Source organism: Drosophila santomea, chromosome X, assembly GCF_016746245.2.
Source record: "Drosophila santomea strain STO CAGO 1482 chromosome X, Prin_Dsan_1.1, whole genome shotgun sequence".
Lineage (NCBI taxonomy): Eukaryota > Metazoa > Arthropoda > Insecta > Diptera > Drosophilidae > Drosophila > Drosophila santomea.
The window spans coordinates 20,829,168-20,853,356 of NC_053021.2; the positions used below are offsets into that span (position 1 = coordinate 20,829,168).

Genomic DNA, 24,189 nt, shown 5'->3' on the forward strand with positions numbered 1-24,189 from the left:
CTTAAATTTCATTTGAGGTGCAATTCTCCGCTTAAATTACCCAAATCGCCGCTAATAGTGATCTATTGTTCCTAGGACTCTCAGAATAATGACCTTAAATGGTATCCAGCTGCTGGATAATCATCGCTGTGCGCTACGACGATCATCCGACAATTTGAGTAATGGGGCTCGTAGATTTATTTCATTTTCCGTCCGCTGCTCAGTCAGAAAAGTTAAGCAAATGATATAGTGCTTTCTCCGTCTAGCTGGTTCAGTGGTTACCCAACGCCACCCAAACAGTGGTGTATTAAGCACCCACCTGTCAAGATTCTAATTTTTTAAAGACATTCACTTGCTCATTGGCTGGATAAGTACTAAAACACACATTCGGAGGGAATGCAAATAATTGGAAATAAATATGTGATAGTTGTTCACAAATTACATTATTAATATGCATGTGTAACGCGCATTAGGCCTGATATTCACACCTATGATGTGAAATTCTATAATGATTTATACAATTTTCATATATGTGTATATATATGAGGTAGAAAATTACCCGGGTTGGTCAGGGACAGTTATTGCCTATTAAAATTGAGACATAAAATAACAGCATTTAAATAGCAAACATCTTTGAAGGCCGATTTTATGTTTTCCTTACATCAACAATATTAACATTACTTCTTAGGACTAATGCGACTATGGACAATTTATTCCCCTACAACGCCTTCTTTTTTCGCCGAGGGGCATGACGCCGTTTGCCGAAGTCCACCTGGCTACCCATCAAAGGATCATTGGCCTGCCGCTCGAAGGCAGCCTTCGCGGCCGACTGTCGTGGCTGTTTGGCTTCCGAGGCACCGGCGGTGGAGGAAGACGTTCCAACCACTCGCTTCAGGGCCTTTGGCACTATGTACTCGGGCATGTCAGATAGATGACTCTGCACCTTGATGGCGCGCAGAGGCTTGTCGTGCCGAAGCGCTTGCAGATCGCGTTTGTTCTCCTCGAAAAATCCCTTCAGCTTCTCGCAGTTGAGGATCTCTGTCTTTATCTCCCTAATGCGAGTGTCGTGAACAGCGACGCGAGTTGCAGCACGCCAGCAATCCTGAGCACGATAACGGAAGGACTCCACTTCTTCCATTTTAAACTGGTAGTTCCTGAAATGAAGGCACACTTAGCATATTAACATTTTTGAAAATGCCGTTCTATACTCACTTGATAATCTGTTCGCCCTCTTGGGCTGCAAAGCTATCGCACAATTTCTTCTCAACGGCGTCGTTCACCTTGGCCTCCTTCATGCTAACGAATGACAAGACGGAGCCCTTGTTGTTTCCTCTGGCCGTCCTGCCCGCCCGATGGATATATGACGTTACATCCCTGGGGAAGTCGAAGTTGATTACGTTGTTCACGCACTGAAAGTCGATGCCGCGGGAAGCACTTGACTCCATGTCTCCGCTGCGCGGGGATTTCCGGTTAGTCGCTGATTTGCCTCCGGGCTGTTCAAGATGATGTTCGTCGGAGGCAATGATTATGTCGTAGGTGCCCTTGTTGAACTGGCTAATTGTGTGGATGCGAATGTTGGCCGGCAGTTCGGAGTTCAAGACGCAGGCACGGATGCCGAACTGTTCTAGGAACAAGCGAACCCTGAAATTGTTAACCGGGAAATTGTTAGGACGAACTATCGAAAGTATTTAAAGTCAAATGGGAATGCCATCAGCGAGAAGATTAGTTGCTGGTCATGCGTGCGCCAACTGTTGCCAGCTGCCCACTCCCCACATTCATAGTTTTATCATCATTGGCTCCTGTACATTTATTGTACTTGGCATGTTCTACTCACTTGTAACAACGATCGATGCTGTTCACAAAGATGATGCTCTTGCCGCGTATAAGCCTCAGCTTTAATAAGGCGTATAATATAGACGGCTTGTCGTTTTCCTCAGCCAGGATGCGCTGGTGCGTCAGTTGATCTTGCGACACTACCTCCGGCTCCTCGAGTTTCAGCGTCACCGGGTTGTTCAGGCACAGGCCCTTCATGCGCACCACATCGTCGGTGAGAGTAGCAGAGACCAGGACAGCCTGGTAGATGGGTGGCAGGTGCTTGATCAGCCGCTTGAAGTCCTTCTCGTATCCAAAGGCAAACACCAGATCTGCCTCGTCCACCACCAAGGTTTCCACATGCTTCAAATCCACCACGCTACCAGCCTCGGCATGGGCCAGCAACTTGGCGGGTGTGGCGACCACTATGTCGGGCCTTTCAGCTAAGGCGTGCCTCTGGGTCACCGTGTCGTTCGAGCTTCCGGCAATGTCCGCCACGCGAACAACCTTGCCACAGGACTCGACCAGCTGCTCTATCACCTTTCGGGACTGCCGGCACAGCTCCTTGGTGGGCGCCAAGATCACGGCACTCACACACTGCTCGCTGGCGTTCAGTTTGGAGTTTAGGATCTTCTGAATCAGTGGCAGGGCGTAGGTGGCAGTCTTGCCGGATCCGGTGCGGGCACGCACCACCACATCCTTGCCCTCCAGGAGCAGCGGTATCGCCGTCGACTGGATGAGCGTGGGCTGCTGCCAACCCAGCTGGGCCACCGCCTGAAAGATAAGCACAACACTTTGAAACAGGGACTTTCAGACGCAAGCCGGTGCACTCACCTTAAGGATGCGCTGATCCAGCTCTAGCTCGTGGAACTGCACCGTTTTCTGGGTCTTCTGGCTCATGGCGGGCTACGGTATAAAAAAACCCTGGAAAATGCGCAGCACACGTTTTCGGGCCCAACTACAAAAAGAGTAAGGTATCGGTCTTTTGCATTATCGGCCGCTGGATCGGTCTATCGATAGTGGAATTGAACTGTTATTGAAATAAAATTTATAAAGGGGATCTAAATTCATTACATATTAAAAAAATTAAAAATATAGTTCCGGCTAAATTACAGTTTTTAGTAATAAATTCGTTTAATATTTAACTTATGTGAAAAAAGTATTTTAGATCGGATTACTATTAAAGGCAGGCTGTCATTATAAAAATTCCAAAATTGTTTACCATCCTGACTTCCTTGCTAATTTATTAGAGTAATCTCCCACTTTTCTGCCTTATTTATCGTCCGCCGAATTCACCATGGAAACCGAGAATTTCTATAAAAATATGTTTAATTTACAGCTTTTTTGTACTTTCCTATATCAACTTCCCGTATCAACTTTAAGTATAGTTTTGAGTTTTGTCCCGTCAGCGCTTTTCGGGCTAGATTTTTGTTTGTTATGTTCTGTGGGAATCAACATAAAATAAAGTAATTAAAATGACTATACAAATTTTAATAAGTAAATAAAGGAGATTGATAAAAATGTGGAAATATATACTTTGCAATTATAAACAATAATTTTGAATTTAATTACAGGGCATCCCATAGTCGATGGTTAGAGCGTTTATTTGCGTATGCGCCTATCGATATGTCCGCGGCAATCGATTGTTCCGCGGGCTCGCGCAATTGCATCCAAATTAGTCACTTTTGCCGGCTGTTATGGACCATACACGTGAGATTTTGACCTTCCAGTTCGGAACGTACGCGAACTACGTGGGCGCACACTTCTGGAACCAGCAGGTGAATATTATGAGCTACTTGGCAGCCAGGAACCTCATGAATTCCGCATTTTCAGGAGGCCAACTTCAGGTACGGCGACGAAATCGAACAGGTGGCCGAGGAGCAGCTGCCCAACAATGATATTTTGTACCGGGAAGGGCGGAACGACCTCAATCGCACCACATACACGCCCCGCCTGCTGTCCGTGGATTTGGCTGGGACCCTGGGACATCTCCCAATCACCGGCGAGCTCTACGGCAATTTTGTGCAGCGCGATGAGGAGTTGCTGTCCCTGAGCACCGGAGAGTTACTAGAACAGGCGCGCAAGCGGGCAGAGGAGAGCGGCGTATGTGAGCCGGAGCAGCTAGAAGTGCAAGAGCAGCCAAAGGCCGCCATTTCCGAGTATCAGCGGGATCTGCTCACGAATGCAGTGGTGCCCGAGAAGAACTACCAGCTGGCAGAGACGGCCAATAGTTGGGCGGACTTTCTTTACACCCGGTATCACCCGCGAACTTTAAATGTCTTGCCGGGATTGGTCCGAGATCCGACTGCCCAAGCACTTGGTACCTACTCAGCCGGAACAGAACTATGGCAGGAAGTCTCCTTCAACGAGGAGTTCTGCGATCGCATCCGTTTGTATGTAGAGGAGTGCGATGGCCTGCAGGGCTTCCAGGTGCTGTTTGACATTGACGATGGCTTCGGCGGGCTGGCCGGGAAGTGCCTGGAGCACCTAAACGATGAGTACAGCCGGGCGAGTTTCGTGCTGCCACTTCACTATCCCAGGATCACTAGTTATGCCCAAGCGGGTAAGCAATATTATTAAAAAAAAAGTCTAGCATATAAACACAGTTTCCCTACTTCTCAGATCCCCGCCTGTCGCACAGCATTCGGGTGGTAAACAATGTACTGGGATACAATCAACTCAGCGAGCAGGCTATGATGTTCACGCCCCTGTCCACGCTGGAGACCATCTGGCGGAACAATAATCTGAAGTCGCGCAGTCTGCCGGGCCTCCAGTGGCAGGCTGATAACCTCTATCAGACATCGGCGCTGCTGGCTGCCTTTTTCGACACGGCCACCTTAAGTTACCGCCTGCGACAAACGCCGGAGTCTTTGCTTCGCTTTTGCGAACGCGTTACTCCAGCGGGCAGAAAGATGACTGCAGCAGGACTGGCTCTTCCATTTGGCCTGAGGGAGGGTCAGGATCTGATAGACTTTCTAGACCAGAGTGGCGACCACGCGCTGCTCACTCAACTCACACCTGGTTGTGAACCAGGCACATCCTACGTGGTGCAATCGGTGACGGCTCGTGGCATTCCCGCAGAACGTCTGAAACGCCCCCGGGAGCAGGCTGGCGATCAACTTCAGATGGCTGCCTATGGCTGCGATAGTGTCTCCCATATGCTTCAGCTGTATTACCAGTGCAGCTATCATGGGAGTGTCACAAATGCGGCAGCCACCCCACTGCCACTAAAGACGCAACTACCTTTTCCTTATGAAATGTTTGGAGCAGGTATCTCAGGAGCTGGATACCGCTTGCCTGAGGGGGCGGAACGCGAGTCAAGTACTCGTGTGGATTCCGCACCCATGCTGGCCGCCCTGCAGAACTCCACCAAGCTGGGCGAGCACCTGGACAACTTGCACGCCCAAACGCATCGCGTGCAACTGGCCAAGTTGCAAGCGTACTCCAATTCTGGTTTGGAGCGGGATGAGTACGATACTGCGCTGGATCAGCTGCTTGAGTTCCGCGACCTTTACGCAGATTCGCAGTATCTATAGGATGGTAAGATTTCCCTGTTCTGGGGAACAATAGTTTGTGATAAGTCTAGGATAATGTACACAATAAACACTCGTATGCAGTCGAATCCAAGAGAATTCGCTGTCTTTCGGATTTATTTTGACCTCGATTTAGTATTAAAGAAATGATTTATAAGTTTGTATGCATTTAAGCCAGCTACTTTTGAAAAATTATTTAGTTTGGTTCAGTTACTATGCATATTTATTTTGTTTCTGTTAAATTGCAATTCCTTTAGAAGATATGCTTATAGCAAACATGTCGAATTTTCAAAGTATTACTTCAATCTTGTGCATTTTACGACTTAAATGAAATGTGATACTGAACTCACTGATGCACGTTAGACTTGCCTAGCTTAAAGAGTTCCCGAAACCATCGCTACGGCTTGTAAGTATAAGCTTTGCGTACCACAATCCTTGTCTTCGAAGGTGTCAGGTTGGTTAGGTTTCCCCGGAGCGGAAGTTGATGGGCTGTGGCCCCACCCGCGGCACTTCGTGATTGGCAGTCTCGGAAGCGGCTTTGATATTTTCGCGTTTCCAGGAAGGCGAGGAAAATCCAAAACAAAACAAAAACAGTTTTGTCTGGACAGAGAAATTTTGAGAGTCTTCAATGAAGTTCCTAACAACAACGCACAGTGGTCAAAATGGCAAATTTGATGCGTCGTTTTAGGCATTATGAATTGTGAGCGGTCAAGCATTTTTCACTACAAATTTTTGTATAAATTTATATTTTTAGTTCTTCAGATGAAAAGTTGGCTATATTGACTTTTTTATTAAACAGTGAACATTTACATATTTTTTGTTGTTGGCATACTAATTTTTATGGTTCTGTATTTTTTGTATAATAAAAATAAAATTCGAAGATAGATCACCTTTTAAGTACTTTCGTTTGCCCAAAAATAGTGTTCTATTCCTATTATATTTCGATTTTATTTCATGCGAGAAAAGTTTGCTTTCACCATTAACACGTTATAAAATTTTATGTCCGGTGTTGGCCATTTCGCCCACTGTGCGACCATGACGACATGGACGTGCCCAAAGAAATCGGTGAATTTTTATTTGCATGGCAATCAATTTTTATTCCTGCTATCCTGGAAAATGCCAGGGGCATATTTATTTATTGGAAAGGTCTTTATTAAAATCGGTAGACATTATAGTCACAAAACAGAATAAATAGATTTGGGGCTAATGAATTTTTAGATAGTACATATGTGCTTGCTCTTAACATAAATTTAAAGAATATTCGTGTGCTTTAATTTTTTTAATTTCTATGTTAATTTTCTTCGAAACTAAGTCGTTTAAAAACTTATCAGTTAATACAAAAATATTCCTTATAAAAGAGATGTATCAAACACATATCTACTTAAATACCAACCATAACTCTGTGGACTTTCACAACCAGGATTTGTCCTCCGTTCGATGCCCCCTTTTGGCTGGGTTGCTGTCTTCTCAGCTAACCCAAAGGACCCTTCCTGACCGACTTCACCTTTCCGCGACGTCTACGTGCGGCTACTGGCCGCTTTGTTTAACCTTAACCCTTGCGGATCGGATCGGGAGCTGGGCCGCTTAATTTATACGGAAATTTATTGCCAATAAAGCGGCAGTAATTGAAATCTCAACGGGAGTAAATCACAATTTTATGGACTGCTAACGGGCGGCGACTATGTGGATGGGATTCTGATTCTGATTAGGGCCTGGAGGAGGGGGTTAATAATTTGGGTGAGTGTTTTCCGTTTGCCGGTCAAGTTTTCCGCACCAGCCCGGCGCACCAGTCCACATTGTTGTGCAAATTAAATTTCAATTTGATTGGCACCGCTCCTTTAACATTCTGGCGTCTTTTTATCCGAGGTCCTTAAAGCAGCAGCTGCTTTCTAGCTGCTGTTGGTGTGCTTCCGAAGAAAAAGGACCAATCCCGAAATTAAAATTACGCCAACGACTTTAATGGAATATGTGCGTGGAATTCGAAATTCGAAATTCCAAATTGAATAGCCTCCACTGCGGAGCTAGTGGAGTGTATATATTTCGTATATTGTTTTTTGCAGCTTTTAATTTCGTTTTCGTTTTCATTCTCCTTTCGGTCCGGTCTGCGTTTGAATTGGGACGAGTCCTTGCATTAGCATGCAGTCCTGTCACTGCACATCCTGCCACTCACTTGACCTGCAATACAGCTCCTGCAATACAGCTCCGATCCACACAAGGCCACCGAGTGTCAAACTTTTGTGCAATTGAAACCTAATAACCAGGCAGATCTTTAAGCGTTTGCAATGCGAGCTAAATTAAGGCGAGTGATGCAAAACAGTTTCATTTTGTAGGCCAAATTTGCACAGCTCCAATCTAAAACGCACAAGAAGTTAATGTTTTTACTGGGACACTGCTGCACTGAGAAAATTGAAATGGTGATTCCAGTCAACGTGTTCTTCCCTATAGAGTAAGATTCTTTTTACACAATTGCAAACAATATGGAAACAATTTAAATCCATAATGAACATTTAGTTTAGTTTTTAAATCAAACAATGTTTATAGCTGCAAATCTATAATTCCAATTTGAATGTCAATTTTGTTTGTAATTATTAAATTAAAATATAAACAATAAAAAGGATAGGAAGCTTATTCGTGAGAGGATGATAGGAACTCTAGAACTGGTATACCGAAATTGTATCGTAGGAGTAATCAAAGGACATTAAGTGGTATAGTTCGTTGTGGCGTTTGCCTTAAGCAAGGCAATTATTCGATATGCACATCAGCAATGTTCACGAATGTATACGATATAAAGCTCAGCTAGACACCTTCAAGTTGGGGTATGTCAGGAGTGATGATGGCTTGGTGTAGAAAGAGAATCCTGTCACTGGTTGTACAACTTCTTTCTGTACGGATTCAAGCATATCCTGATACCACGTTCTTTGCGGAAACCAGAAAATGGACGGCCTAATGGAATATTCTACAGATAAGACCATTGAACCAGATCCTGTGGTCGAACTCCCAGACATAAGATGGGTTTGCCTGACGAATTATGTGTTTGCATATGGTCTAAAATGCCACGGATTTGATCTAATCATTTTAAAGAAATTAGAGCTTCTTGGGTAGATGATATTTAATTTTACTGGTTGGATACCAATTATTATGTCGAAATGAATCCAAATTAGCAGGGCTAAGGCTTAAAACTAGGGACGTCAAGCTTGTGAATCAGTACCAAATCAAAGGCTTCAAAGTCGCTAAAGACTGATGTTCTTAAATCCAAACACAACAATCTAAGAAACCAAGTTATATAAGTGATTACTATTCTGGTACTATATTTTTTTTAAACAATATTTAATTGTTACACTTGCTTAGATACATATGTACATATGTTGATAACATTCCTACCATTAAACTTCATTTAATATTAGTTTTGTCCAATCGTTACTTTCTTTCTTCTATAAGTTGGCTTATCTCTGTATCTTTATTTTATGATATATAATCAATCTATGATTGCGAGAATCATCCCCTTATGTTGAGGGGTTCTTAGGTGTCCTGTTTTAAAGTTGACAAGCAATTCTGATTGCAGAAAACGAAATCACCCAGTAATGTACCCCTTTACGTTTTCCTGTGTATCCTAAGCTCCGTCATCCCTTTATCCCTTCGTTTTCAATTAGCTCCTTCAATTACTCAGTTGGTCAGCTACTTAAGTGCTCGGCTTGTTCGCCCACGCGGCAGTTGATTTTTAATTTCTTCCCGTCCTGGCCCCCCACTGCATCCTCATCATCCGGCTATATCTGTGGTTCCATCGCCGTCTGGGCACTTCATCATCCGGTGGAGCTACTCGGAGGCGGCGGCCGACACTCGACTCTCGCGGCCAAAACAAACTTAACAAAGTTAGCTAAATTTGGCCGAAGGCGTCATTTTAACTGCCGCTTACTACCACCCACTCATTGGGCTGCCTCCCATCGTCCTTTCAATGCCGATGTCGACATTTCAATGCCTTTTTAATCTGGAACAAAAGCAAACTTAATTTGCCACAACATCTGAGAAGATAGCAAAAGGACAGGACGACGACAGGACGACAGAAGCGGCCCAAAGGACGGCTAACAGTGGATGCCATCCTGTATTGTACTCGTTGAAAAGGCGTCTCGGTTGTGGTGGGTAAATATTGTCAAATATATTTATATTCATTTATTTATGTGGAGTAATTCGATTTTTGTTCTAATATCTAATATGCGAATTTCTTGTATTTTTTGTACTCCAAATTGTTTACCATTTTATAAAAATTAATTTATTGTGTTCGTTTTCATCTAATAAAATGATTTTTTTTCTCTTTTTCCATGATGAACACTAACTTGGGATTATTGTTTAAGTGTATGGGAAAGAAGAAGCGGACGATTGTGAGAACGTCACTTGGCACATGATTTAATTACAACAACACTTTTGGGGGAAATAGCCATCCAGAAGGCGGTGGCACTTTGAAGTTAACCACCCACATCCCACCACCCACCGCCCAGCCAACCAACCACCTCCCCCTCCCGACTCCGACTCCGACTCCGACTCCGACTCCACCACTCAGCGCCAGGAGTCGAGTGTTGAATGAGCAACAACTTTCGAGTGCAACGCGTCCTGAATTGTAATTAGTGCCCAGGAGCGAGTTGGAGGCGCATGGGGGCAGGGTTTTTGGCCAGTTCATTCGAAAGGGGGAGGAGACGGAAAGAATGGAGGGGCGCCTCCAGGAGATGGCTTCACTTGATTTATGGAGTGCGCGCATTTGTAATGGTTATTACGTGTAAACGCTCCACTCCAAAACAATCAACTCGCGTCTTGTTTTCCCCCTTTCACCAAAACCGTATCCCAGATGCGGCATCCTGACCATAAATTAGTTATCGGTGCTAATTGTTAAATGGATGAAGCGTGATTTGATAAGGACGTAACTGGTGGTCATTGAGGAGGGACCAACTAACGTTGGCCCGCTTACATTGACCCACTGCCGATGGGTGTCTACTTAATTAATATGTAACGTGGCAGGAATTATACGATGTGTAAGCTTTCAAGGGCATATAACAACGTTTTAAACACTCAGTAAAAAAAGTATTAGTATCCGTATAAATATTTGATGGATATTAACGCATCTTCTAAGGCGATGTACTTTAGCATTTTTTAGCAAATTTGTAAAGATTATTGCAATCTAATCAAATGTCCATCACTGCTGGGTTTAAATTGGTATCTACCTTGCATTAAGAGTCAACTTATTCCTTTTCTTTTCTCTCCGTTTTTGACACTTGGTAACATTGGAAGAGAATTATCGTCCTCTTTAATGCTTTTTGTGTTAAGCAATTCATTTATGTCATACTAATATCGTTCAGGATGAGGCCAACAGGTGCAAAGTTCTTATCTGAGGCTGGATAAGTAGCACCATGAAGAAATAATTGAAAGTGCCGGATGGTTCGGAAACTTTAGACATGATAAAGTTGAGTTCCTCGACTATCAGATACTCGATACTTCGGTTATTTGAAACCCAGAAATTAAGTGATTTGGCCAATTTTAGGAATTGAAAGTATTGTTTGTACCATGTTGCTAACGGATATTGCGTGCACTATAGGGTCGGAAACGCTGCCTGTTACATACTTTGCAACTAATCTAAAATACCCCTTACCCTACGAGAAGAGGGTATAACTAGTAAAGGGTATCGACATCAGACCCAACATTTAAAGTAACCAGAAGTGAGAAATACTTCGTTACTCGTATTAATTCATTGAATTGGTTTTCTTTCAAACTTACATTTTATAAGAAACCGAAGACCTGGAAGATGATATTCGAAATGTATGAACGCATCCTGGCTTAATTTGAAAACAAGAGTACTTAGTAGAAGCCACACAAAACTCCTTTGTTCACTTGCAAAAAAACCAGTTGAGTGAGTGTTTGCTCGTTATGGAAAAGCCATAATCTTGTTGTTTTATAACTTTTAATGCCTCTTAACCATGTTGCTGCTCCTCGGGCTTATCCTGCTTAGCTCCTTTACCTTCGGCTACAGCTTACGTGCCTTTTGTGTGCAAGGGCAGCAGAAAGTTGCGTCGCAAATTGACCAGATGCAATTAAATGGTAAACAATTTGGCTTTCACCCTTCCCAGAAACGAGTCCGGCTTTGGCAGGTGTAATTCCAATTGGCCCACGTAATGATTTGTTTTTAATCATCAGTAGTGCACTTCCTAGTCGGCAGTAGATAATTGAACACTAAAATTGCATATGTAATGCCATTTATCTAATTATCCTAATATTAGTTAACTCACGAAATGCATGTATTCGTTAAATATTTCTTCTGGTTTCATACAGAAAGATAATCATACACCAACCAAAGATGAAGGTCCTTTGGAGTATTCACAACGCTCAAGAATTTACTTGGCTAAAAAAAAATCACTAATACATATTTCACGCCGTTTTGGAAATATGGTGGATTAAAAAAAATGATTTTTTCTTATGCACGCTCGCTTTTTAATATAAACACTCATTTCTAAAACCAAATAGGCAAAACTCGAACGGGAACATGTCAAGCGAATTATGCTGTGGTGGTAGCCGTGGATTCCGTTGAGGACTCTGTGGTGGAGGACACCGTAGTGGAGGAAGCTGTGGTGCTGGACGCTGTGGTGCTGGAAGCTGTGGTGCTGGAAGTGCTTGTGGAGGCCTCTGTTGTCGTGCTTGTGGTTTGGTTGCATGGCGGTCCCCATGGTCTGGGTCCACCTGGTCCGCGTCCTGGTCCTCCTGGGCCACCTGGTCCGCCAGGGCCGCTACCTGGTCCTCCAGGGCCACCAAGTCCTCCTGGACCACCTGGTCCTCCAGGGCCACCAAGTCCTCCAGGACCACCAAGTCCACCAAGTCCTCCAAGACCACCAAGGCCTCCAAGACCACCAAGTCCTCCCAGACCACCTGGTCCTCCAGGTCCGCGCCCTGGTCCTCCTCGACCAATACCTAATCCACCTGGGCCACGTGGACCCCAAAGACCTCCGGGTCCTTGAGCGGAGGCCACTGCAACCAGGGCAACAAGGGTAACCAGGATAAGGGTACGCATTTCGTTATCGGATAGTGAACGGACTCGAACTGATCTCGGCATCCCAAGCCAGCGGTATATATACCCACCGTCTGGGAAAAGTCTCGGCGGCACATGTGTTCCATCGGTGACGTTTTCGAGTTGAGCAAACTAACGCCAGTGTGGTTTGGTAAATTCCACTTTCCAAGTCAGTCACATCGCAATTGACATTGGCCTTCATCATGGGCTTCCATAAGATAGAAGGAATATATCTTTGTAAACATTTGCTGATTCATGTTTATGTTTATATCCAAAATGAAAATATTTGGCTAAAAGAATTTATTCGAAGCCAATTTGAAATGAATTTATTAAAAATAAATACTTTCTTTTTGAATGATTTAAATATAAATTTATATGTATGCATACTGGAACTACTATATACAATATACTTGTAACTAAGTATTTTGTGAAACGAAACGCTGAGTAAATGCGTTTTTAAATCAATTTATTTAAAAACAAGAGAGAACGCTATAGTCGAGTTCCCCGACTATCTGATACCCGTTACTCAGCTAGTAGAAGTGCAGGTTTGTGGGCGTTAGAGTGGGCGTGGCAAAAAGTTTTTTGGCAAATCGATAGAAATTTAGACGACTAATACAAAAATGAAAAAATATCTAAACATTTTTCAAAAGTGTGGGCGTGGCAGCTTTGGGCGGTTTGTGGGCGTTAGAGTGGGCGTGGCAAAACGGTTTTTGGCAAATTGATAGAAATTTACAAGACCAATACAAAAATGAAAAAATATCAAAACATTTTTCAAAAGTGTGGGCGTGGCAGTATTGGGCGGTTTGTGGGCGTTAGAGTGGGCGTGGCAACATGAATCGACAAACTTGCGCTGCGTCTATGTCTCTGGAGTCTGTATGCCCAATCTAAACTTTCTAGCTTTTGTAGTTCCTGAGATCTCAGCGTTCATACGGACGGACAGACAGACAGACGGACAGACGGACAGACAGACGGACGGACAGACGGACATGGCCAGATCGACTCGGCTATTGATCCTGATCAAGAATATATATACTTTATATGGTCGGAAACGCTTCCTTCTGCCTGTTACATACTTTTCAACGAATCTAGTATACCCTTTTACTCTACGAGTAACGGGTATAACTATTTGCATTCAGATCTTGACAATGCTTTTACCATATAATAAGGTACGTAGAACTTCTACCAGCTGTTTGAATTGCTTTATAGATCTTACATAAAAGAATCAGCACATTCCTTGTGTCAATATCTGAGCTAGATATCGATATGTGATGCACTTTGCGACCAGGCGTCAGTGGAATTGATGTTTATGAAGCTTCAATTGTCTCTTTGGGATGAGTGTAATTACCTAAGAATATTCCACAATGAATAAGGATGTTTGAACAAGTGGTTTTGCTAAGCTTAGATGAAAGTTAACTCTGCAAACACTGCAAGTTGAAAACACGTTAAGGGAAGTGAAATCGTAACAAACTCTGGAAAGTTTATTAGCGGAATAGGAATCTTTTAGCTGTCATAGTACATACATGATTAACTCTACATACATACTTCCGAATTGATTCACTGTAGTGTTGGACAGTGGATTAGTGTTATATACATATATGTCGGAAGTACACAAAATCCTCTTCGGGCTCTATGGTTTACTACTTATTAGTGCATTTTACACATCATTACACCTTCAAGTATATTATGATTCCTTATTTTTTCTGCCTAAAAAAATAGTTCTTGAATTAAAAGCCAACGTCATTGGCAGTGGTGGTAAGTGAACTTTCACCGGGTTCTTGTTTTAAAAAAAAATTCCTCTACTTTCAAGTATTTTGATTTACATTTGGCGTTCTCTCAGCAAACTCTGTGCCTGACCTCGAATATTTTCAAGGAATTTACGCAACTGTCATTTGCAGTGTTGGAAAGTGTTTTTGTTCAATTATTTCCATGCGATGCCCGTGGCTTTCCGTCCCTCTCCAGAGCCACCGTCTCGCTCGCTCGCACATATGCATGCCATGAAGTTGTTGTTGTTAATTGGAATAAATTGCTTCGGTGCTTTATTTAAAGAGGAATTTGTTTTGTTGCAGCATCGTACAACAAAATGCTTAATTAAGTTTTTGCTCGTGGTGCATCAATGGTTGTTTGTCTACACTTTTTCCAAATGCCTCTGGCTGTGTGTGTGTGTGTGTGTGGGTGGAAGAGTCAGTCAAATGCTGGTAATGAACAGTTAGAAAATGAAATGGCTGTTTGGAGTTGCTTTAAACACGTAGAAAAATCGCCCTATAAACGGTAAAAACATTTGTCCGTCTGTCCATCTGTCCGTCCGTATGAACGTTGTGATTTCGGGAACTATAACAGCCAGGAAGCATGCAGATTCTCCAAGTTTGTTTCAGAACGTTTCATACTTTATTGTATTACTAAAAAAAACTGTTTAATTTTATTTATATTTAGTTGAATAAGAATCGAGTAAATACCTTGTGTCACTGTTTTGCTATGTACGTTTTACGACTATATGCTTATAATATGACATATGCTTATAAATATAAGGCTAAGATTGGTGGTCTACAGTAGGAATTAACAACCTATACATATGTACATTAAGTTTTAGAACTTAAGGCTTTTCACGGATTTTCAGCCCTACAGTTCAGCTTTTATAAATGTATTCCTACTGAATAGATATTTCGGTAGATATATCTTAATAAACTACATTTTTTAAAATTAAAATATTATTATACTGTATACGCGTTACAATACAATTCATTAGCTTCTTCCTTACATATCCAGCACTTTCGATTCGAGCGATTTCGCTGCATCTTGAGTGAAATTAAAATTGCCACACTTAATTTTCCAGTTTTTTGTTTGCGTCGTTTTTGTCTGCGATTTCCACGTTCTTGTTGTTGCTTCTCGGTGGGCGGATGCTGGGCGTGTGGGCCCTGTAAGGGTTAAGCTGCTAAACCACGATGGGCAAAATGCCGAAAGAAAAACAAAAGAAAAGTTTTATTTGCATTTCTTTGGCATTTCGCTGCCAAAGGAAAGTGAAGCGAAGTCTGCAGGTATGCGATGCGGCATGTCCTGGCCCAGAATCCAAAATCCAGGATCCTTCTGCAGGATGGCTTTGCGGCCCAGGGGAAGGGCTCCGTCCACGTGAAACTTGTTTCATCTTGAAAAGTACAACACAGAAATGGCAGCAGGAAATACAACACAAAAAAAATTAAATAAAATAAAATGCGGGGAAAAAACCAAACTCATTTTACACAGATTCCTCGTCGTACCCACCAACTTCCCATCAACTTCGTTCAGCCAAGCCACTCAAACCCATTTCTCTACATATATCCAATTGAAATGAATTTGTATCCTGTGGACACACACACACACAGCCGCACGCATGCAACAACAACAAGGAGAGCAACAAGGACGAAAGAGGCGAAAACTTTGCCGACAAACTTTGACTTTGGTTATTGTTACAGTTTAACTTTGTTGCCTTTGCTATTCATCGTTTTGGTCTTTTTTGGGCAGTCACTTCTTTGGCAGGATATGCGCTATCTCATTACCCATTAAAAGTCGACCAAATTATTTGTGTTCTAAATGGATAAGGGGCGATGGAAATCCGTAGCCGTAGAATATTATATATAAATTAAGTTGTTTTGAAACCAGTTATCGTTGGTTTTTATTTAATTGCATATTTTAGTTAAGGTCACGAAGTGCTTCGTGTGTATAAGGTTTTATGTTTACTGGGAAATATTCTTTGAATTATAACTAATCTCTAATTAAAAGTTGCCTTGATTGTTATGATTGACAACTAAATAGTAAGCTTTTGCCGAGTACGTAGTATTAAATCCTTATTTATCAAAAAAAAGTTTTATATTAATACTCATTTGGTTTGTTGTCTTTATAGTTTAGTTGCTTTAAGCTTCATGTTTTTTGTTTCTATGCTTTTCTGTAAAAGGATGAAATGTTCTTGATTGTTATTATTTTATAGGTATGTACATATAATGGGTATTTCCAAGTCGTGTGTGTACTTTGTACCGCTTTCAGCTGCCCTTATTGTTGTTGTCTGTGCTTTGTTGAAACGCTGTTGCCTTGTTGCTTTTGTTTTACCCGATGTTGCTGGTGTCGCAAACGCAGACGTCGCCGTCTTCTGTCAGCGAAAAGTGGGGGCGGCAGCTGGAGGGGGCGTGCCGATGGGAAACTTTTCAAATAAAATGATTTCTTATTTAGGCAGCCGATTTGAGACACGCCCCCATACCCATACCCACACCCACACCCATACCCATACCCATTTCCATTCCTCTGGCCGGAGTTAGCATTACTCGGAGTTTGAAATGGAAATTTGTACGGCTAATGGAATCGGTGGACGGGTTTGAATTGAAATAAGCGGAATATATATCTTTATTCAAAGAGTTTTGAATGTTTTTATGTGGAGGACTCGGCGATCGAGTATTTAGGCGGATGCCTCGCTGGAGGACTCGCTGGAGCTCTCCTGGGAGGAAGCTTCCTCGGAGGAGGATGAGTTGCCGCCTTGAGGAGGTCCTTGCGGGGGTCCCTGGGGAGGTCCCTGAGGAGGTCCCTGCGGTGGTCCCTGAGGTGGTCCCTGAGGTGGGCGTTGTCCACCCTGAGGTGGTCCCTGCCCTCCCTGCTGGAGACCTGGAGGACGACGGGCAGCAGCCAGAGCCACCAAGGCGAGCAGAACGACGAGGAAGAATACACGCATTTTGATTTTGTAGATGATTGACTGAGCAAATTCAACTGACTTCACTAACAACTCCCGAGCCCTATATATACCTCGGCGATCTCTACGGAATCGGATCGATTGCAGGTGTTTTGCAGTTCCATGTTTTTGATGGACAAACAACCACTTTGTGCAAACAGTGATGCAGCTACTGCCCCAAGTGGAGTTGTGTAAAGCCTTCATAACGGAAATACCTTGCTAACTGATGATCTTAAAATAATAAACAAATAAACCTCGTGGTTATAGAACTACACGTTCATGTCTTCTTGAAGCAATTTCGAATGAGATCCAATGCATGAAATATGCATTCTAGATTTAACATTTTTATTATTCTGTTTAGTTTCCATTAAATTTGAGCAGATTATGAAAAGGTACCATTCAAGTTTCATAGATTATTAATTTCTCTTCCTTTCTTTTCTTTTAAATGTGCATTTTGATTTCGCTTAAATCCTTTCTCAGCACACATGCCCGAGATGTGGAAATATAAAAATGGCAATGAAATAAAGTCGGGCAAAACAATTGAGCTGAAACCTTAAGCTCTTTGCTGGGATTTGGCCAAAAGAAAGTGGAAAGTACTTGCACTTGTCTTGCCCCCACAAATCCGCCACTCCACGCATTTCAAAAATCCTGGAGCATTTGCCACTTGGATGCTACACCCAACTTATAAAAATTTCTGCACATGATTCCGCTTTATTGCTTTATGACTGTGTGTGAGTTTTCCGTGTAAGGGTGTGAAAGTTCGTGGAAAAGTCTGGTGTCTCTCTGGTACTAAAAAAATGTTCCGACATTGAGATTTGGCTTCTTGCTTTTTGTGTTTTTTTTTTTTAAATTGAAGCCTCTTTCTAGCTTCCGTGTCTCTATTTTTTTTCTTGCTTAAATTATTTTACTTCCTGTTCCTTCCCACCCAGCATAAATGTATATTCCCCTGGCATGTTTTAGTTTCCAACTCTAATCCTGTTTTCCTTAGTGTACATTCTTATGAATATTTCAAAGTACTGCCAGGCTCAAACTTTGACATTCAGACTGGTATTTGCCTTTATCCAGCGAAGAAATGCACGTACATATATGTATGTACGGGATACATACATATATTCAGTATCCTTGCAGCGAGTGTATTGAGTCCCCTAAGTGTTAACACTTTCACTTGCAGGATTTCTTTTCGCTTATTTTCCTGTCTCGCGATTGTCGACGTGTAGTGTTGCTTATGAATCTATTTACAACAGCAACAAAAGGACCTTTTCCGTACTCGTAATAACCTTTGATGATCTGTTTGCACGGCGCGTGCTGTGAATTGTCAATAAAAAGGCAATTTCGACGCTCTAAAACCAGCTCGGCGGTGGACTGGATATTCGCCTTGAGCACCGCACTTTCCACTTTTCCTATGTGGCTGCCGTTATGTGGTTGCTTTATCGAGGGCATGGGTGAACTACAGGGACTCGCAGGGTGCGATACAAAGTTCTAGATGCCAGGATTCAGTTTTGATTCAATCGTGCGAGGACAGTATAATCCCCTTAAGAATTGACGGTCGCTTCAATTATGGCTTTATTAATTCAAATATAATATATTAGTGTGGTAAATCTTAATTTTAAATTCTGCGCTATTAATTGATTCAAACTAGCTTGTATAGTGTTGTATTTCGTGTGTTACAGAATAAGAGATTTAAAGTTACGGACACCGATACCGAATTAAGCTGATTCTTGATTTTGAGTTGCATGAAATCACTTCGCAGCTCAGTTATTCAACGCAGGCTATTGACGCAGCTTGCAGGACTCTGCTAAGGACGATTTAAAAGGATGCCTTAACGGGCTTAATTATTTGGGTAATGGGCTGCCCGGACGTCCCGTTGATTTGCGGTCAACTGACATTGCCATCGGTCACATTTTGATTAACCCAAACGCAAATCCACTCACACACTCAGATAAACACTCACCGGAATGCTGATGAGGCATTTAGTGTCTGGTGTCGAAGTCCGGTTCGCATGGTCATGGGATCGGCTGCCTCACCTCCGCACCCTCATCCGCATCCGCATCCGCACCCACATCCATCCGGTACGTACTGCTAATGCGCCAAACGGGGTCTAATAGGCCTGATTCGATTGCACAATCGGTCAGTCCGCAGGCCGAGCTCCAATTTCGAGTTTCCACTTTCGCCCAAAACACTCGGCACTACGATAACTCCCAAACTATACTACCGAGCTATGTATCAAGGCAAACGCCCATTTGCAGCCCCAAAACCATCAGTGAGCTCGGTTGAGTGAACCGAACTGGGGCCAGAAATGTTATTATGGAAAATAATAACAACGCATCGCACTATGAAATTAAATTTTGAGTCCCAGCAGTGAGTAAACTTAAAATACAAGTTATTGCAACACCACAAACCGTTTCACATGTGTGGATCCCAGCATGCGAGTTGCCACATGACTGCCTTTGACTCCGACTTCGAGTCGAGCCCTGCGGATGGGGATGAGGATGTGCATGCGGATGTGAGTGCGGATGCGGATGTGAGCACGGATCTTTTCCGGGCTGCCCGCTCATTTGATGCTATTGAAAGTCCATCGATGGCAGGACATCCACCGTATTCAGTTAAGTAACAGTAGTCTCTATTTTATGGCCAAGAAACCAGAATGATACGATTCCGATTGTGCTTTTAGCCTACAGATTACCAACTAAGTTTACAAAAGTCTCCGCCCAACACACAATATTTTATTTATTTAAATGCAGAAATATTATATCCATGCTGCCTTTCATGCAAAGAAGAGTTCAAACTGAGAAAACGTAACAAAAGTACTGATTAGTGCTTTACAGTAAGGAGAATGGTAACGACTTTAGATTACCTTACTCAGTGCACTTCGAGTTCTTCTATATTTTTCCCTTTATTTTGCATTCAACCGAATGGCAAGTAAGCTCGCATCGATTGGATGAGTGTATTCCCGATTCGTGTTGATAATATCTGGGAACCGCCTCTGCTTTTTCTGGCTCTTTTCATTCCGCGTTTGGCGTCGTGGGGTATCGAGGATGGGGATTCCCCTCTGTTTCTGTTGCATTTGCCGTTCTTGGCTCGTTTTCGTTTTCGTGGGAGTTGGAAGACAAATTGATTTCATGTCTGAAACTTCTTAAGCGCCTGCACCGGGGGAATCCTTGGCGTCCTGGCCCCAACCTATCTCCCTCCGCACCCCCCTCTGGTTTCCGTCTGTGTCTGCGGCCATCCGTGTTGTGTTTGTGTTTTCAAATTTGATATTGCACACATGAAGCGCAGCCACAGCCACCTACCAGCGACTGAATTCGCTGCTTTTTTGGAGCTCCCACTCGTATCCACGAACGAACCTACATACTACTTCTTTTAGCCGGTCCTTTTGAAGTTGGTGTGTGCTGAATTTGTCTAGAAATTGATGCGCACGCCGTCGAAACAATATAGCGAGACAACAGGGCAAAGGCAACATGTTGCAAAGGCCAGCATGCCCAATCCCCCATCCCCCCATCACCCAACACCCCATTTCCCAATTCAGCATGCACCATGCACCGCCCCTCCAATTCGGGTTGCATGCTTTTGGCGAATATTTTGCGGCACGTCGCTGCGGCTTCGCCTCCGCTGTCATAGACATGAGCAATAGACAGATACATACATTCTACATTCGAGCACTTGTGCACTCGTGCCAGGAGTACACTGAGCGAAACTGTCGCACTGGGAGCGCGATCTTCATGTCTTATTTTCGGCATTCCATTAGGGCAATGTTTAAAAATATAAAGGTATCGCTCTTTTCCGAACAGAACTAAAAGTGAAAGCCTCAGAGGACAGATTTACATAGCACTTCATACTGTCCGCTGAAAGAAGCCATTTTCGAAAGTGCACTTATATGTACATATATCTGCGTGTGTTGCCGTTTAAGTATATGGCTAAATATTTGCAATTTCGTGTTCGGTTCGGTTCCCCCAAGTGTGGCCATAAATTGCCCCCTCTTTAATACGAGGTGCAAGCGAGTCCGCCCCTCAATCCTCTTGTTTTGCCACACTCCTTGCCACTCGTCCTAGCCTGCGATTCGTTATCCTTTATTTTTCTGTTGGCTTTCCTAATCAGTTTGGTGGCCGTCGAGGAGCTGACCCAAAGAAAGCAACCAAGGGTTTCCAGTCAAGTGGAACAAAGTGGATAGAAAAGGGGAGCGGTTAAAGGAAAGAATCTGTAATGCATGTTGGCATGATGGCGGCTCATTCAGTCGAAAAGGATTGGGTTATGATCTATCGAGGTTTCGGGCCATCCCGGGGGTATTTCCAATATAACTCATAAGAACGGATTTTAACTATCTTGGGAAAAGAGTGAGTGGAAGTGTAACTTTCAACCTCTGACTTTTCTGTAAAAAATTGGTAATTAAATACGTGAAAGCCGCTCGTTATTAATAGTTTTAGCTAACTTATGTATTTATGGTTTCGCTTTGCTGAAACCTTTAATCAGTATGCCATCGGAAATGCCTGCCTGTAGAATAAAAATGAATTATACAGTTGTTTACGGCTTTAGTAAATCCCCTTAATTGATATTCCTTTTCAGCGGTTAAACGCTCCACCAACTTTCTCCATCACTGGAGACACACGAGCTCAAAAAGTACTTTTCGCAAGGGAGAGCAGTGGAGTTGCAGTGGAAGTTGCAGTGAAAGTCATAAGAATGAAAACAAATTCCGCACTATATGTTATTTGCAGTATCAATAACTCGAACGTTTTTAGTTATAACAACAGTTTATCCATACTGAGTGCGTTGCTGGGTGGGTGACTCCTGGTGCATAGCCATTTAATTCTCCTAAGGCCCTCATCATTTTGGTTCTCCTCCATCGACTGCGAAACTATAAAATGCCAGTCAAAAAAACAAAAAAAAAGCCAAACAGAACAGGAATAGTGAGGATAAACTAGACATGGCAAAGGTGGAGGGTGTGGGCAAAGTTTGCACTGAAACTTTTTTGTTTTCCACACGCTTTCGAAGCAGTTGCAGTCGCCTCTTTACGTTCTTCCCGTTTTTCCCCGCTTTTCCCGATTTTCCCGCTTATCTGCCGCCGCACTGTGCAACGGAGTATGCGTGAAAATCTTGGCAACTTGTTAGCTTATCCGGTGATTACATCGATAATGCTACGTGGTGTTTTAGCTACCCGACTACGTGCTGTTTATGCCCGGGGAGTCAAGCGGGTCGGGCTGTCCATGGATCCATGGTTCCATGTTCCATGGAAATGCGAGAGGGGATCCATGGATTCGGCGAAGGGGATCCCGTGGAATGATACTGTTGCCATATCTGTTCGACTGTCTCAATGTGTCTGGGCTTGTGCCGTGTTACTTTTGGCCAGGACTAAGGACGGCAGAAAGCCACTCAACTATTTCCCTTTGTTCTATCCTGCCGATAAGTAGAACTCTTTGCAGTTTTTCTGTTCTATGTTTCCCATTTCCAACTGCCGGAATATGGCCAAAAAAAAAAAAACACTTCTACACCTGGGATGCCTCTTACTTTTCTTACACATTAACATTAATCATGAAAATGGAAATGCACACAACACGTTTATTGAACTCGAATATTTGTTATATTTAAATATAAAAAATTAGTATTATAATATATTGTGCCTGCATTTGTAGGGAAAGTCAGAGTTCGACTTTCATATCTTCCCTAGCTTTTCGCATACAAATGCGCAAGCTGCAGTTCTGGGTGGCTTTGGCAGATACCCTGTAGTCCCCCTTTTCTGCCCACCAACTGGCACATTGTACATTTTATTGCCTTCCGCCGATTCGACTCGAGTCGAGAGTCGTAAGCAGATACATTTGTATGGGCGAGCATGTACATATCTGCTGCTCCACGTAGACTCCCTGGAAAACCCCCTGGAAAAGGATCCTCCGAAGGACGCACGCCCTCAGCAAGCCATTTCACTTGCTGTTATTCACGCGCTCAATCAATTTTTCAAGTTTTTACAGCCAGGAAACACGGGTGTGAGCCAAAAGCAAAGGGAGCCTGGCATCGCTTTTTGTTGCAGTTTGCGGTACACATTTCGTGTCGTGTCGTGTCGTGTTTCTTTTCTTTTATTTTTTTCGCCAGCTCCTAATGCAGTTTCTTCTGGCTCCGAGTCTGGCACTAATGATATTTCATTGGTTCTGATTTATGGCCAGTTGTTTGCTTCTTAGCCGGTTTTTTACCCGACCGACCGACCGACCACCTTGTGTTTTGCATTGATAACGGAGGAGGAGGAGAAGTTTGTCCAGGGAATGGTAATGAGTCAACAGGTGGCACCCGACAGATAAGAGAACAGATTATGGGCCATGTTCCCTGTTCAGCAGTACACTGAAAGAAGCTGCCCATAAATTAATTGTGTACACTTTTGATTGGCCATCATTAGCTGTCGAGTTTATGAAATGTAAGACTTGGTTTATAATTCTGATAAATAACATAGAAATACCTTTGGATCAAGGAGAATATAATTATTTAAAAATCCTAAAAGCCTTTGTTAAGTTCATTACTTCATGTCACTTTATAGAGAATATAATTATTTAAAAATCCTAAAAGCCTTTGTTAAGTTATTAATATTATCTGCAAGGGCTAATAAATAATCTAACAGGTATACCTGTTTTATAGAAACTCCTAAGAATGCTTCAGATAATAAAACTAAATTATTCAATTAATATTTTTATCTCAGGCCTATCTGCCGTTTTGAAACTGTGGCAATAAAGCGAAACTTAACAAAACGATATGAAATAAAAGGAAGAGTTTATTATCCGCCACTTGAAATTAATGCGTAAATGAAATTCCAACTTGGCACGTTAAAGAAAGCTGCGAAGACAATTTGGTGTTTTATATTATGCCTTTTCCCAGTGCTATATGGTATATGCTATATGCTATACACTATGCACCACCACCCACATTGCGTGCTCGACGGCGCTTTGGGAGATGGGGATGGTGGTGGAGCATGGAGCACGGAGCATGGAGTATGGAACATGGCAATGGAGATGGAGATGTCTTGGGTCTGGTTGAAAGTTGCTCCGCCATCTCATCCGGATACCCGGCTACCAGGCTACTACTGCTGTTGGTTCCCATCGCGAAGGCCGTTATGTTAACGCAATTATTACGCATTTCTTATGATGTAATCAGACGCAGCTTGG

The 24,189-nt window shown here is 42.9% G+C and overlaps 3 protein-coding genes, 1 non-coding gene and 1 pseudogene across 4 annotated transcripts; 1 reads left to right on the forward strand and 4 right to left on the reverse strand.

The window, feature by feature from the left end:
* Positions 1 to 594: 594 nt before the first annotated feature.
* Positions 595 to 2,782, reverse strand: LOC120456163 (probable ATP-dependent RNA helicase DDX56). Its single transcript, XM_039642808.1, has 4 exons — positions 2,626 to 2,782; positions 1,814 to 2,565; positions 1,192 to 1,620; positions 595 to 1,133 (listed from the first exon to the last, which is right to left on the reverse strand). Exons 1-4 carry the CDS (start codon positions 2,689 to 2,691, stop codon positions 698 to 700), a joined length of 1,683 nt encoding a protein of 560 aa, XP_039498742.1. The 5' UTR covers positions 2,692 to 2,782; the 3' UTR covers positions 595 to 697.
* Positions 1,685 to 1,777, reverse strand: LOC120457432. The gene has a single exon (XR_005616957.1). It is a non-coding gene; the product is annotated as a small nucleolar RNA Z30a (small nucleolar RNA).
* A 643-nt stretch (positions 2,783 to 3,425) lies between the features above and the next one.
* Positions 3,426 to 5,425, forward strand: LOC120456688 (protein misato). The gene is made up of 3 exons (XM_039643650.1): positions 3,426 to 3,569; positions 3,625 to 4,354; positions 4,414 to 5,425. Exons 1-3 carry the CDS (start codon positions 3,489 to 3,491, stop codon positions 5,325 to 5,327), a joined length of 1,725 nt encoding a protein of 574 aa, XP_039499584.1. The 5' UTR covers positions 3,426 to 3,488; the 3' UTR covers positions 5,328 to 5,425.
* Positions 5,426 to 11,771: 6,346 nt separating this feature from the next.
* On the reverse strand, positions 11,772 to 12,488 carry LOC120456972 (annotated as a pseudogene).
* A 4,222-nt stretch (positions 12,489 to 16,710) lies between these two features.
* On the reverse strand, positions 16,711 to 17,097 carry LOC120457025 (basic salivary proline-rich protein 2). Its single transcript, XM_039644186.2, has one exon. It carries the CDS (start codon positions 17,054 to 17,056, stop codon positions 16,787 to 16,789), a length of 270 nt encoding a protein of 89 aa, XP_039500120.1. The 5' UTR covers positions 17,057 to 17,097; the 3' UTR covers positions 16,711 to 16,786.
* Positions 17,098 to 24,189: the final 7,092 nt, after the last annotated feature.

Excerpts from the sequence above, each read along its gene's own strand:
- LOC120456163 (XM_039642808.1), bottom strand. The coding sequence starts at position 2,691 with ATGAGCCAGAAGACCCAGAAAACGGTGCAGTTCCACGAGCTAGAGCTG. Across the intron at positions 1,621-1,813 it reads AGCATCGATCGTTGTTACAA|GGTTCGCTTGTTCCTAGAAC; the intron begins GTGAGTAGAACA and ends TAACAATTTCAG. Across the intron at positions 1,134-1,191 it reads GAGGGCGAACAGATTATCAA|GAACTACCAGTTTAAAATGG; the intron begins GTGAGTATAGAA and ends CCTTCATTTCAG.
- LOC120456688 (XM_039643650.1), top strand. The coding sequence starts at position 3,489 with ATGGACCATACACGTGAGATTTTGACCTTCCAGTTCGGAACGTACGCG. Across the intron at positions 3,570-3,624 it reads CACACTTCTGGAACCAGCAG|GAGGCCAACTTCAGGTACGG; the intron begins GTGAATATTATG and ends CCGCATTTTCAG. Across the intron at positions 4,355-4,413 it reads CACTAGTTATGCCCAAGCGG|ATCCCCGCCTGTCGCACAGC; the intron begins GTAAGCAATATT and ends CCTACTTCTCAG.
- LOC120457025 (XM_039644186.2), bottom strand. The coding sequence starts at position 17,056 with ATGCGTGTATTCTTCCTCGTCGTTCTGCTCGCCTTGGTGGCTCTGGCT.